Below are 15,457 nucleotides of genomic sequence, written 5' to 3' on the forward strand. Positions count from 1 at the left end.
CTGTTCGTGCAACAAAACCATGTAGTCGGACTGCATAAACTCGTCGATAGTGTCTGGCCGTGTATGGAAATTTCTTAACGACGTTAGGCCTAATAGTCTACAGTTGTAAGCTTTGGCCAGGAAGAACGAGAGCAAGGCGAATAGAAAAAGCAATATTTGAGTGGGGAAATTGTGATTGCACGCAGTTCTATTTGCTCCAAAGAAGACGAACCCGATCAGATTGAATCGGAACAGTGCTGGAAAGAGAAGTTGCAGAAGAAAAGTAACGGTAATCATAGCTCCAAGTAGAATTGCAACTTGAGCTGAGAAAGGTTTCAACAAATGAAGAAAGAAATATTTGAAGGTCCATTCTGGACACAGCAGACACGTGCCAGTCATCTCACGCAGCACGATCTGTTGATGAAAATCATCTTCCATGGAGATTGGGCCAAAGTAGATGTCAACATGATTAGACTTGATGTTTGCATCGATGTAATAAAATCTCACATTCAAAGACTTGGTGCCTGAATAAGTAAACGTCACTGGTAAAACTCCTGCGTACATGCCTTTCACATAAGATATAACATAAGGAAAATCTCTACGAAATATTCCAACGCCTAGGTGCAGATCATATAAATTAATGAGTTTGTTTGGATAAACAAGATGCAAATTATCGAGATCATCTAACTGCACAAAGATCGTCTCGTTTGAGAATCGGTTTTCTGTGTACACGCTGATGTTATGCACTGGCACTGAGGCAGTGCTGGGCATTGGGATGATTGCGTAGTTCAGTATGCCTTGATCGTTGAGGAACTGTATGACGTTGCGACGATCATCGAAGAAACACGATCGCGTCACAAGGACGATAAAGCGAGCATCGATGAAATGACATGGATTGACACTGAACTGATGCGTAAACTGTTGCACTGGAAACTGAGAAACGAGCACTTATTACACATTACACATTGAATCACATTATACCCGATAGTTTAAGGTTACCTGTTCCCAGCCAGTAGCATCCAGCAGCACGATACTAGCGAGCTTGGGCTTAATTCTTATGTCTGGTACAATAGGTTTTTCCGCTACAAACTTAGTAGGATAGTTGGAAATGAAAAGAGCTTTGACAGTTGGATGGGTTTGGTCCAGTGTGGAGTTGTTGGTGGATATGATGCAGACATCAGCATGGTTGTTGTGTACGAAACGCTGATGTTGTAGTTGGATGATAGTTTCAACAGCTGGCGAAAGGCTACAACTGTCCAAAATCGTACCCAGCTCAGCTCTAAGTCCTATGACAGAGGCACAAAACCAACACAAAATACAATTGAATCTGGCTGTGAGCATTGTGTAGTGTGCCTGTTCGAAGTAAATCTAACAAAGTTATACACCAATAGTCTGAAGAAGTGTGCATTTTGGTGACCTTGGCAAATATCATTTCAGTGTAATGAATAATGCAATATGAAACTGAATCTTTGATGAGTGTTTTTCATTATGTTTGAATAATGCACAATTTGAGCAGTGGATTGACTGATAGCCTTTTCATGTTGCACAGTTCAGTAGAAAAAATTCAATTGATATAAGAGTTAAAAGTTAAAAGAAATCTCAGCAACTGCTCAATTGTTACAACAATACTGTATGTAAGTGAAATGGACGTTATTGTCGATTGAACTTACATTAGTTATTAATTTTCATTTGCGCTATTGGCACTGCTGTAGATGTATGTACAACAGTGTTGTGATGATTGGAATTTCAGACTCATGCGTTTAATAGTTCGTTTCTGTTGTTTTATAGCTTTTCGCAGCATTATTAATCTATTTGTATGTAAAGATTCTAGGAAAAATTGAATTATCACATTTTTTCACTGTCGTCTGCTTTGATAAAGAAATAAAGAAACCAAAATGTGTGGAACATTAGGATTTGGTAATGGATTGGATGAATTTATTATGTGTTTTGAGAGAGTTATTGTGTGTAGTTGTCATCATATTCGTTTTTCTTATTGCTATCAACAAATTGCGAGTAACATATCAGTTTAGCTGAAACATATTACTTTTGACAAATTTTGTAGAACCATCGAAAGAGAAAGCCGAATGGTAATGGGGCCACTCCTTATTTTATTTTAATAGCCTGATGTTCTATTCGTTCATTTGCAGTTATGATACACTATGATTAAGTTATTCACTTGAACCGGCTGTTGGTGAATATTTTCCATGCTGAAAAATACTCTATAATGAAAACGACAAAGCTAATCATCCAACCTACCGCTAGCAATTGCCACACAGTCATTAGATACTCAAAAGTGAACAGGACCTCCGATAGCGGTGGGGTCGGTGCCTTCAGCCTTACGCGCATTAAATTAAGGGTGTATTGTATTACGTAATTCCACAACCCTGCATCGTTGATCCATCCAAAGTAACGCTTCCACACCGTAGCGAACGGTGAGTTAGCGGCAAACTGAAACCGAAAGATATCCGAAAACAATTTCTCTTTCACTGTGTATATTGGATGTGATTCGTCCTGAAAGTAGACAGAAGACAGTTCGAAAGCATCGCAACAGCTTTGCAGTGAGCAGTGAAAAAAGTGCATATGCACTCCAAATTTTGCACTTAAACGCTGCTCATCTTCTGGGCTCAGTAACTTTGAGCCTAAGATATCCTCAATGAACTGAGTGCGTTGGTTTTGGTGAGCCAAAACCATATAATCGGACTGCATAAACTCGTCGATAGTGTTTGAACGTGTGTGTAAGTTTCTAAAGGAGATCAGACTTAAGATTTGACTGTTGTACGCTTTGGTAAGAAAAAAAGAAAGCATAGCGAATAGAAAAAGCAGTAATTGAGTATAGAGATTATGGTTGCAAGCGGTCCTATAAGCTCCAAACAAGATGAAACAGAGCGGATCGAATCGGAACAAGGCTGGAAAGAGAAGTCGCAGCAAAGTACAACAGATGATCACTGTTCCAAGGAGTATAGAAAACTCCACAGAGAACGGCATCATTAGATGAGCAGAGAAATATCGATTGGTCTTTTCTGGACACAGCAAACACATACCGGTCATCTCACGGAACACGATCTGTTGTTGAAAATCGTCCTGCTGGGTGATGAGGCCAAATTGTACCTCGGGTTGATTAGACTTGAAGTTTGGATCAATGTAATAGAATGATATGTTTAAAAACTGCATTCCGAAAGAGCTTAATACTAATGGTATAACTCCGGAGTAATATCCTTTTGTGTACGATACAACGTATGGGAAATCGTCTCGAATTATTTCCATGAAGACGGTGTATCCATGGAAGTTAGTTAGTTTGTTGGGATATATTCGATGTAGATTATGCAGGTCGCCCAGCTGTACAAAGATCGTCTCGTTTGAGAATCGGTTTTCTGTGTACACGCTGATGTTATGCACTGGCTCTGAGGCACTGCTGGGCATTGGGATGATTGCGTAGTTCAGTATGCCTTGATCATTGAGGAACTGTATGACGTTGCGACGATCGTCGGAGAAACACGATCGCGTCACAAGGACGATAAAGCGAGCATCGATGAAATGACATGGATTGACACTGAACTGATGCGTAAACTGTTGCACTGGAAACTGAGAAACGAGCACTTATAATTACACATTGAATCACATTATACCCGATCGTTCAAGATCACCTGTTCCCATCCAGAAGCATCGAGCAGCACGATACTAGCGAGCTTGGGCTTAATTCTGATGTCTGATACAATAGGTTTTTCCACTACAATCTTAGTAGGATAGTTGGAAATGAAAAGAGCTTTGACAGTTGGATGGGTTTGGTCCAGTGTGGAGTTGTTGGTGGATATGATGCAGACATCAGCATGGTTGTTGTGTACGAATCGCTGATGTTGTAGTTGGATGATAGTTTCAACAGCTGGCGAAAGGTTACAACTGTCCGAAATGATACCCAGCTCAGCTCTAAGTCCAATGACAGAGGCACAAAACCAACACAAAATACAATTGAAACTGGCTGTGAGCATTGTGTAGTGATAGGAATGCCTGTTCGAAGTAAATCTAACGAAGTTATACACCAATAGTTTGGAGAAGTATGCATTTTGGTGACCTTGGTAAATATCATTTCAGTGTAATGAATAATGCAATACTAAACTGAATCTTAGATGAGTGTTTTTCATTATGTTTGAATAATGCACAATTTGAGCAGCAGATTGACTGATAGCCTTTTCATGTTGCACAGTTCAGTAGAAAACATTCAATTGATATAAGAGTTAAAAGTTAAAAGAAATCTCAGCAACTGCTCAATTGTTACAACAATACTGTATGTAGGTGAAATGGACATTATTGTCGGTTGAACTTATATTAGTTATAAATTTTCATTTGCGCTATTGGCACTGCTGTAGACAACGGTGTTGTAATGATTGGAATGTGGAATCATGCTTTTAATAGTTTCTTTCTCTTGTTCGTGGCATTATTAAACTATTCGTATGTAAAGATTCTATGATATGTAGAATTTCTCTCTTTTTAACACATCTTTTTAATGTCGTCTGCTTAGATAAAGAAATAAAGAAACCAAAATGTGTGAAGCATTAGGATTTGGTAATGGTTTGGATGATTTTATTATACTGTAGAATGTCTGCTATAGATAATTATATCATCATACAACCATCTGGAAACTATCTGTTGGGACTTTTTGGTAGGACCAAGGCGTAGAAGGCGTCCCCCATTATAGCCGGGATAACGGACTGTCAGACGAATGCGCGAGACCGTGTGCGGTTTAGGACATTCCTGAGGAAGGTCAAGACCGCAAAGCGGTTGTAGCGCCGGATAAATAAGCAAGTTTTGTCAAATAAAGACCGATTAGTAAAGACATTAAACAAAGTCGTATGTTTTCTCAATTCAAGAGTTATAAGTGTCTCTTTCCAAGATGGGGCCTCTTAGCTCCAATAAAATATGTATTGTCAGTATTTTTATTATTACTAATGACAAAACGCCCAAGTAAAGCTTTACTAAAACATATTACTTATAACAAATGTAATAGAAAGAGAGACAGAGAGAGAGAGAGAGAGAGAAAGCCTAATGCTGGTTGGACCACACGCTATACACTATGATTAAGTGATTGACTTGAACCGGCTGTTGGTGAATATTTTCCATACTGAAAAATACTCTACAATGAAAACGGCAAAGCTAATCATCCAACCTACCGCTAGCAATTGCCACACAGTCATTAGATACTCAAAAGTGAACAGGACCTCCGATAGCGGTGGGGTCGGTGCCTTCAGGCTTACGCGCATTAAATTAAGGTAGTATTGCAATCGATGATTCCAAAACCCTGCATCGTTGATCCATCCAAAGTAACGCTTCCACACCGTAGCGAACGGTGAGTTAGCGGCAAACTGAAACCGAAAGATATCTGAAACTAGTTTCTCTTTCACTGTGTATATTGGATGTGCTTCGTCCTGAAAGACAGAGCTCAGCTCATTAGCATCGCAACAACTTTGCAGTGAGCAATAGTAATAGTGAATATCCACTCCAAAATGTGCACTTAAACGCTGCTCATCTTCTGGACTCAGCAGCTTTGAGCCTAAGATATCCTCAATGAACTGAGTGCGTTGGTTTTGGTGAGCCAAAATCATATAATCGGACTGCATAAACTCATCGATTGTGTTTGAGCGTGTGTGAAAGTTTCTAAAGGAGATCAGACTTATGATTTGACTGTTGTACGCTTTGGTAAGAAAAAACGAAAGCATAGCGAATAGAAAAAGCAGTAATTGAGTATAGAAATTATGGTTGCAAGCGGTCCTATAAGCTCCAAACAAGATGAAAAATAGCGGATCGAATCGGAACAGGGCTGGAAAGATAAGTCGCAGCAAAGTACAACAGATGATCACTGTTCCAATGAGTATAGAAAACTCCACAGAGAACGGCATCATTAGATGAGCAGAGAAATATCGATTGGTCTTTTCTGGACACAGTAAACACATACCGGTCATCTCACGGAACACGATCTGTTGTTGGAAATCGTCCTGTTGGGTGATGAGGCCAAATTGTACCTCGGGTTGATTAGACTTGAAGTTGGGATCAATGTAAAAGAATGATAGGTTTAAAAACTGCATGCCAAAATTGCGAAACATTACCGGTATCACACCGAAATAATACCCTTTTGTGTAAGATATAACGTATGGGAAGTTGTCTAGGCTTGTTTCCATGAAGACGGTGTATCCATGGAAGTTAGATAGTTTGTTTGGATACACACGATGTAAATTATCAAGATCATCTAACTGCACGAAGATCGTCTCGTTTGAGAATCGGTTTTCTGTGTACACGCTGATGTTATGCACTGGCTCTGAGGCACTACTGGGCATTGGGATGATTGCATAGTTCAGTATGCCTTGATCGTTGAGGAACTGTATGATGTTGCGACGATCGTCGGAGAAACACGATCGCGTCACAAGGACGATAAAGCGAGCATCGATGAAATGACTTGGATTGACACTGAACTGATGCGTAAACTGTTGCACTGGAAACTGAGAAACGAGCATTTATCATTACACATTGAATCGCATTATACCCGATCGTTTAAGATCACCTGTTCCCAGCCAGTAGCATCGAGCAGCACGATACTAGCGAGCTTGGGCTTAATTGTACTGTCTGGTGCAACAAGTTTTTCAGCTACAAGCTTAGTAGGATAGTTGGAAATGAAAAGAGCTTTGACAGTTGGATGGGTTTGGTCCAGTGTGGAGTTGTTGGTGGATATGATGCAGACATCAGCATGGTTGTTGTGTACGAAACGCTGATGTTGTAGTTGGATGACTGTGTGAATTGACGGTGAAAGGTTACAATGTTTTGAAATAGGGTTGAGGACATTGCCCATTATAATAGTAATAAGGTACACAAATGAAATGAAGAAAGTGTGGAACATGCTGAATTATCGAAGGAATTGAGGCAACTGAATGTTAGTCTGAATGGTGTGGAATTTGAAGTGTGAATCTGCATGACATATATATCAATATGATATTATTGATAGCAAGTGAAAATCGTGTGATGCATTACGATAAAGAGAATATCATTTTTAATATCCTTCATCACTTATGTAAGATTTGATGTTAGATGTTAATACACATAAAACGCTTTTAATACGCTCACATACTGTTAGATTTTTATGCAGTATTTTAATAATGCCTTTTTGTGACACAAAGTACTTCAGATAGATATAATCTGGATGATGAATATTGCCCCAGTAACAGGCTGAAATTGCTGGCTTGATTATTAGAATTTCGGATTTTTCAATCATCCATCCGCATAAGAGAATCCTTGAAAAAAGGAATAACATATTTAAATTACATTGAAAAATGGATTCATTCTTTTATTTAGTTGAAGATCTATCAATTGCTTCCTAGCAACTTACGTGCCTCAAGACAGAACAGAAAATAAAAATAATTTTCCTCCTGCCGCAGCTTGCACACAACTCTACGTCGATCATTGTCCTCAGCTCTGTAATCGATTTCATTGTCCCCAACACACTACTGTGCATCATTTTCGTAGGCTTTCAACGACTCGCGCTGGCGCTTTCCCTACTTATGCGACTGAGAACATCACACCAGTTCTAACAGTAGTAGTAGTAGTTGTTGTAGTAGTAGGAGTAGTAGTAGTAGTAATAATAGTAGTAGTTTTGTACCTCTTACGAATAAGACTCCTGTGACACTTTATACCGCCCTGCGTCTAGCGAGTGCCGTTCCTTTCCTTGCTTCGCTTCGAACAACTAATCCCATTCCCAGGTTGGATCATAATGATTTCTTGCTTCTGCTCCTGCTGCTGGCACACTTTGGCTGTCATGTCGTCTACTTCGGCGTCTCCCACGCGCATCGCTTCTAACCCTAACGCTTTATGGCGGTGTTTGCGCGTACGCAGTTGGTTAAGAAAAAAAAAAACGGGAGAACGACGAGAAGGGAAATTTGGGAATGATTGAGATACATTCGGTGCCTAGTAGTTGACATAATTTAGCTTACAGCTAGTACAATTTTTTCTCCTTATCTACTGTGTAATAGTGTGCTTTGTGTTGTCTGTTTATGTGTGTGTGTGTGTGTGTGGTCGTGCATGCGAAGGTCAGAAGTGACCGAGACGCTGTGTTTTGCTTGTGTGTTGTTTCCAGCACACGCTTGCACCTGTTGTACGTTTACTGCTTGTCACCAGTAAGCCCAAGCAGCCAGAACTGATCTTGTTTGCTTATTGTGAGAGTGTGAGTGTAATTGGTAATTCAGTTTACATTTAAAAAATCCTATCATTCTACTTACGTCCCAAACATTGAATTTAGTGTACTAGTTACCTTTCCTTATCTAAGTGTTCATTTTACATCGTGCGCTAACCTATGGCCTAGCTGCTTACACAAACATTTATCCCTTTCTGTGTTGTTCTGATTGAAATGCATATTTGTTTTTTTTACCATCCTGTGTTTACATTCGAGCTAGGGCTTTTCAAAACCAGAGACCAGGGCTACTCCTGGAGAGCACAGGAGCATGAACAAAGAATGGATTAAAGTTGTTTCGGGGGTAAAAAGGTAACACAAAAAGGAAAGGTAGCAAAATATACATTAAAATATAAGAAAACTAAACTCTTCTAGACAAAGTGTGAAACGTGGAAAGCAGGAAACAAGGAAAGCAGAAGACGCTTAAACATAGAAACTAAACTAAAATTCACAGTATCACAATTAATGATCAGCAAACGATCTTATGGATAAAGTACGCTAACATGTACATAGAGTTTGAAAAACAAAAAAAGTAGGTGCTGATAGCTAAGAACGTAATCTTATCTCTCCCTTTTCTACTGGAGTCTCTTCCATTCGCAATGTTTTGATTATTTAGTGCGTGGTTTTTTGTGACCGATAGATGTCGGCCTCTGCTCTCTACGGGTACAGTAGAGCAGGAAGTTAAATATGAGAATTGCTTGACTGATTGTTGCCAGATTGTTCCATTGCCTACTATTGCCTTGTGTTTTATCTTGTGTGTGTGTGTGTGTGTGTGTGTGTGTGTGTGTGTGTGTGTGTGTGTGTGTGTTGTGTGTTTGTAATAGTGTCCCTGCGGCAACATTCTTCCATCCTTTTGCATTTACTTTAATTAGCAAAATTGATTTCCATGTTTGTTATACGTGCACTGAATACTGCGTGTTTGTGTGATCGTTGTGACATTTACTACCATTTACCATCTGCTATCTGATTTGATTGAGGAAATGTTCCCTTTGGGGTCGAGGTTGTGCCGGGTCAGATCAGGTTGATCTTCGCCCGGCACCGCCCTCTTAGAAAACCGATTCCGTTGCACTGTTTGTTGAGGGTTTTTTGTTTGTTTTGTTTGTTCGTTTGGTTTTTGGTCACCTGCAGAAAAGATTGTCCTCACATTGTCTCACAGCACCAGCTAAGTTTGCTTTTTTTGCATGCCTTTCTGTTGGTTGATCTGTTGTGTTGCTTTACACACACAACTCATCTCATCTTTCATTGTCCCTCACAAGTACACCTTTTGTTTCTAACGTTTCATTTCCCTTTTACAAAAATGCACAATATTGGTTTCTGGTTTTTCTTTTGCTAAACATGTATTTTGCTACGACTAATCATAGTAGAGTTTGGGACAAATTTAACGTGTTTGGTATTTTTGATAGAAGAGAAGGAAAGAATGTAAAAATTGAGAAAACATGTTTTCCATGAAGAGAAAACAGGGAATAATAATGGTAGCAAAAAACTTGTTGCAGTGGAAACGTTCAAGAGATAAAGCTTTGCTGTACATTGGAGGCGGATCCCACCTGTGAAAGGTGTAAGTGCAGTCAAAGCCAAAACGTTGAAGCTATCGAACGAGCAAGAGGGATAATAAGATGCGATCAGAAAATGGCAAAAACGTTCCTATATAGTTAGTGGCACAAACACCGTGGAGGAAGGATATATTCACCGTGTGTGGTAAGATTGAATGCGATTACATTGCTCAAGGCAAAGGTTTCTGTGTCAACTTCTAATAACGCGATTAGTATAGCTCGAATAGCCGTGTACAAGGGAAGGTTGTAAAGTGTGGTAATTGTTTGGAGAAATATGCGTAGCTGCTGGTAGTTAAAGGTTATATGGTGTTTGTTTTTTAAAAGTTGGGAAGAGGAATATTCACTTCTATGTTTGAAAAACTGGATTTGGCGTTGGAAATAACACTCTCATTAAAGCTTGCAATTATGTTTTTACCTTACCGCGACGATATGGATTTCGAAGGGCATACGCACACTGTGCGCCCTTGCACGGTTGTTCGCTATTCCCCTCCTTTCTTCTAGTTACATCAAATGCATCATTGATCACGATTCAAATTGTTCGCCCTCGATTCTTCTGCGCCCTCGACCCCGTCATTACTGCCCTAATGTGTTTTTTTTACTATTGATCCATCGGTTTCAGTGTTTATCGATTGATTAGGAAAGAGTTGTTTCTGTTGTTTAGCTAGTACGAGATACAAAACTGGACTCTCCGTGAGCTTCTGCCGACTGTGCAGTTCAGCTCGGTCCTTGTGCGATACGGAGACGCACTACACTTTTGGCGTGTTTGCAGTGGAAGTATGCTTCTGCTCGACTTCGGCTCTCCTGCCCGGCCCTTACAGCAGATACTCGTCCGTCGACGTGCTCAAATGGTGATGATGATGATGGTGATGGTGATGATGGTGGTGGTGAAGATGCTGGTGCTGCGTGGAGTCGCTCTGCCGGTCGCTATCGTGATGAGGGTGATGGTGGTGATTATGAACGCTTGAGGTAGTTCTTTCTCGCAGGCAACAGTCGATCGCTTGGCACTGTTGCGTCGATGATAGTCCTTCGCAGCACGCGGACGACGCGCCAGCCATGACGCACACGGAGCGCTGGCGCTTCTGCTGTGCCGACTCGAGGTTGAGCGTTTTGTCGATGGCACGCAGCCGCTTCTTCAGACTCGTCGTCGAAAGGATGTCGACCTGGGGCATTATAAAAGTACACAGTATTAAATTTCTGTCGATATAGGTATCTTCTACCTATGTCAAACCTACCTTGAGCTTATCGTTCAGTGGCAAGATCGCAATGATCCACCAAGCCCACGCCGGCCCGTCCGTCACATCTTCCCAGTTCTCCTCCAGGTCCGGCATCTTGCCGAAGCTTTTGAAAATCTCGCACCGTATGCTCTCCGGCAGGCTCTGGTGCCACTCGATCGCCTTCAGCAGCACCTTTTCGTGCAGATCGCGCACCAGCTGCAGCCGCTCGTCCGCCTCCGTGCTGCCGCCGTGTATTTTTTCGTCCTCGAAAAACTCGACGTGCGCCGTATCGTACCCGTCCCGCTCGTGGCGCGTCAGCACACGGAACCGGCGGCCCCCGACCGTCGAAAGGATGGAGCACCCGTCGCCCAGCTGCACGCAGTCCCGGATGTCCAGCATCGTGCCGTACTCGACGTACCGCTGTCGTCCGTTCTGGGCCGGCAGGGCGATGCCGAACCGCCGCTCGCCGCTTTCGATCGCCCGGCGCACCATCAACCGGTAGCGCTGCTCGTACACGAACAGCGGGCACGGCACGGAGGGGAATGCGGTGGTGCAGATGAACACCGGTACGGTCGGTTCGCGGTCCTGCTCCTGCTGCTGGCGCCGCTCGTACGCCTCCGGGATGAAGCGTTGCATGGCGAGATCGACGAAGCGCGTCATCTTCCGCTTCGCCAGTGAGATCAGGTTGGTGGACGGGCTGGCAGGGCCCGCTGCGGCTGCTTCCGGTGGAGTCGCAGCACTGCCGGGCAGATGGTTGCGAAACTGCTCGACCAGCGGCGCCATACAGAGCGGACAGGAGGATGAGTAGTCCATGCACCGATCGAGACAGACCTGCAAAATTCGGGAGGAGACATTATTAGAGCGACTAAGTCTTCAAGGCATCAATATGGTGTCTACATACCCAGCAGTAGGTGTGACCGCACGGGGTCACAACCGGACGCCACAGCGTCCGGCAGCACAGCACACAGTCAAAGTCGGAAGGTTCAATGAGGGATGGGTTTACCGCTAACCGAACCGGCGTCGTGTCCAACCAACGGGCTGACTGCAGCTCACCATCCAGCCGCTCGAGAAGCGACTTCAGTCGGGCACTGGCCTGCGGAATGATTGAGTCGCACTGCTCCTGTTTCGGCTCGACCAGGTGCGGCGCCTGATACTGGGCCTGATGGTACTGGTGGTCCCGCAGGTGTTGCTCCAGCCTGAGATCGGATTGTAGCAGCAGTGCGCTGCCCGACTTTCGGCGCCTCCGGTGGTGGCTACGGTGTTGGCGCTGGTTTCGCGTCGGCACCGGTCCCAGCAGCGACTCCTCGCTGAACGGGTCGTCCATGTAGTCGAACAGCAGCTCGCTGCTCAGGTAGTCGTCGCCACCGTAGTCGGAATGATCTTCGTCAAAGTCGCCCTGGCGAAGGGTGAGGAACTGCTTCTTCGACTTGCGCCGCTGGGTGGCGAGCGGATCGCACCGGTGCCGTCGTTTGCGGCAACCCGCGATCAGATCATAAGAATGGTCCAGCATCAGCCCGAGTGGGTCGTCAGGCTCGCTGGGAGAATGATAATCGGTGAGAGCGCCACGGGAGCCTGCGACCGATGCGGGCTCGAAAAGTAGTTGCTGCAGATCCTGGAAGGGTGCACAAGAAGGGTTGTTTAGTAAGGAAGAACGCTACCAATTTTGAGGGAAGCATTTGAACGTACCTGCATCAGTTCTGATTTGATACCGCTTGGTACGGCCTGTGACTGCCGGTCTAGGAAGATGGATAGGCACCGGGCTATGATGGCTTCCTCGTACTTGCCCAGTGCTGATAGCGATTTGGCTCGGCAATAGTGAGCCTGCAAGTGGAATGAAAAAGAAATACAATTAGTGTACTGCTCTGCTGCTTTAATATAGTTAGGGATATGTTTGTTTAGAAGATATGGAATGAAGGTATTGGAGGCCTAGAACAACAATCTAAATACAAATTTGTTAGTCCACTATCGAATTATGCTCTGATAGTGGTCTCTTTCATGGTTTAAGCTAGAAGACAGCCTGGCTAAGTGGAAATACTGAATCAACCGACTTGTATTTTGCATATGCAATTGACAATTGCGTTTTTTCATATTGGATCATATTGGATATCATTCATATTGGAGAAAATAATTTTCTAATTATCATTTTGCAATGAGCTTCATTACTTTTGATACACTTTAAATTATTATTTAAATCAAATTAAAAATATATTTGAGCAATTTCTTCATTCACAGATACAATAAAGTTTGGAACCTTTTGACATTGTTGAGTTTTTTTTTTGAGTATTTTTTTTTAATTTGAATTAGTCATGAAGCTATAATAGTCATACGCTATTGAGGTTGAATGTATTGCTCCCGACAAGATCACGTTTCTTTAAGGTTAAATTTGTATTCAACGGTGCTTTGTTTCTTCTCTTCACACTCCCCAACCACCGAGTAAATCTCATGAATGATCAATGAGTTTCCGGCAAACGTGTTTCAACGTTTACCAGCCATCGCACACACCAAGGACTTCGCCCCGGAGGTGATTCGAGCAATTTCAACCGCTCCGTCTACACATGTCTAGTGCAACGCATGCTATTGAACTCACATGTAGGACGAAAAACAAAAATTTGCAGCAAAAATAAGAAAAAAGAAAAACAAAGAATACCAAATGTCTATTCCATCTTCACCTCCGCATTCTCCGCACCCAAGATTCATTTGCACTTTTTCGTTTGCATCGCCCAACACCAGGCCAGTGGGGGTTCAGTTTCAGCACCCAGCGGCACACTTTTTAGCTGCACGTTTTTATTTGCCGCCCCTAGCCTAGCGACAGGCGAGCGTAAGAGCTCACGTTTTCCTGTGGAAGCCATGTTCTTATTAGGGGTATCGGGAGGGTGTTGAGGTTGTATTTTGTTCAAACGAAATTTTCACCTCCCCGTGGCTAATTCGCCGTATGTTTGCTGGGATAACTGACTGACACGTAACACACACTAAGCGCTACAAAGTGATGCCAGTGTGTTTGTGTTTGTACGGGGTTTTGTGCATCGTCAAAATGTCAATAAAAACGTGCGCTTTGCCGGTATGGAAAGTATAGTGTGAGTTTTACTATTTAGTATAGAATAGTTGAAACTCGTGGCAGCGATTTGAAAGAGTTTCATAGTTTCGGCAACAAAAAAATTGAAATGAGAAAACAACATGCAGCTCATCGTCTTAAACGCTGACGGGATGGCTACGCAACATCAATATTAAATTACCGTTGCCGACGATTTTTAAGATTATGTCACACTCTCTTCCAAACCACCGCCGGTCACTGAAAGCTGACCAGTCTGGCCATGAGTCGCCCAGTAAGAATCCATAGTATAGCGCACCGAGCGCATCCAATCGTACGCCATGTGCCGGGGTTGGCACATGCTGCGAAAGATTTAGTAAATGACATATACACACACACACACACACACACACACACACACACACACACACACACCCATACAAAAACCATCCCCATGCTGCCGTTACTCGTCCGATCTGGCCAGAGACGGCTTCATAAAAACGTGCATTGAGGTTGGGTTGTTACGCTTGTTTTTTTTTTGGCCGAGCGCTCCAGCAAACGCTACCACACGGCTGAGATGAGTTGAACGAGCGAAATAATGCAGTGTGGGTGGGTGTGCAAGTGTTGGTAAAATTTGGTTTCGATTTTCATTACATCACAGCCATTACGAGCGCTTGGAAGTGAAGTGGGAAGCGAGGGCGCGTTTTTCCATCTCGGAAAACGCGATACCATGGTCACGTTCTGAGTGTTGCTTAGCGGAACACCGGTGGAACGTGGGAGTAGGCCTTTGAGGGTGCAGTGTTATCGTGCCAGGCAGATGTGTGTGTGTATGAGTTGTTGATTCAGGGGAGGGGAGGAAGCTTTCTTACCTTGTGGGACGTGGGTAGACACTTGAGCGCACTGTCCGCATCGGCCAGTGCGCTTTGGTAGTGGTGCAACCGGTGCAGCACCTCCGACCGTAGCTGCAGTCCTTTGGCACTGTTGGGCACTGTGGAAGAGAAAGAAAAACCATCGTGTATGAGTGTGGGATGACAAACATACGCATCAGAACTGTCAGTTGTAGGTAATTTTTATTTAACATAGTTATTAATTAAGTTTATTTTCCGAGACATGTTATAAAAGTATTATTTTGTAGAAAAATTGCAAGCAAATATGTTGTTTGATGGAAATGGAGTAATATGTTTTATTTATTTACTCCACTCCTTTAGTCGCACGTCCCCTTTATAATAACATAGTTATAAAACTTTTTACCGATCAATCCCGCCCGATTAAATGATTGATGGCAAATTGCACACTTCTATTAACCCATCCTTGCTAATGTCTTGCTTTCCCCTCCTTGGAATACCCTTTGAACTGGTTCCTTGCGAAATGTTATACACACGGGGTCATATTTTTTCCCTCTGCCAACCCCCTTGTGACTACCACGAACAGCTTACCAACACAGTAGACGTACAGTTGTGTGTGCTACATTATCCCACTA

The 15,457-nt window shown here is 43.0% G+C and overlaps 1 protein-coding gene across 3 annotated transcripts in view; it reads right to left on the reverse strand.

The window, feature by feature from the left end:
* Nucleotides 1-7,280: 7,280 nt before the first annotated feature.
* Nucleotides 7,281-15,457, reverse strand: part of LOC1270179 (LON peptidase N-terminal domain and RING finger protein 3) — a 54,191-nt gene continuing 46,014 nt past the window's right edge. For all 3 annotated transcript variants that reach the window (XM_061642165.1, XM_061642164.1, XM_308856.4), the window contains exons 3-7: nucleotides 14,847-14,965; nucleotides 12,636-12,770; nucleotides 11,851-12,561; nucleotides 10,968-11,780; nucleotides 7,281-10,895 (exon numbers count right to left, since the gene is read on the reverse strand). In XM_061642165.1, the coding sequence (XP_061498149.1) occupies nucleotides 10,548-10,895; nucleotides 10,968-11,780; nucleotides 11,851-12,561; nucleotides 12,636-12,770; nucleotides 14,847-14,965 (2,126 nt within the window). In that variant the 3' untranslated portion in view covers nucleotides 7,281-10,547. The remainder of the gene's footprint in view (nucleotides 10,896-10,967; nucleotides 11,781-11,850; nucleotides 12,562-12,635; nucleotides 12,771-14,846; nucleotides 14,966-15,457) is intronic.

Source organism: Anopheles gambiae, chromosome 2 (assembly GCF_943734735.2).
Source record: "Anopheles gambiae chromosome 2, idAnoGambNW_F1_1, whole genome shotgun sequence".
Lineage (NCBI taxonomy): Eukaryota > Metazoa > Arthropoda > Insecta > Diptera > Culicidae > Anopheles > Anopheles gambiae.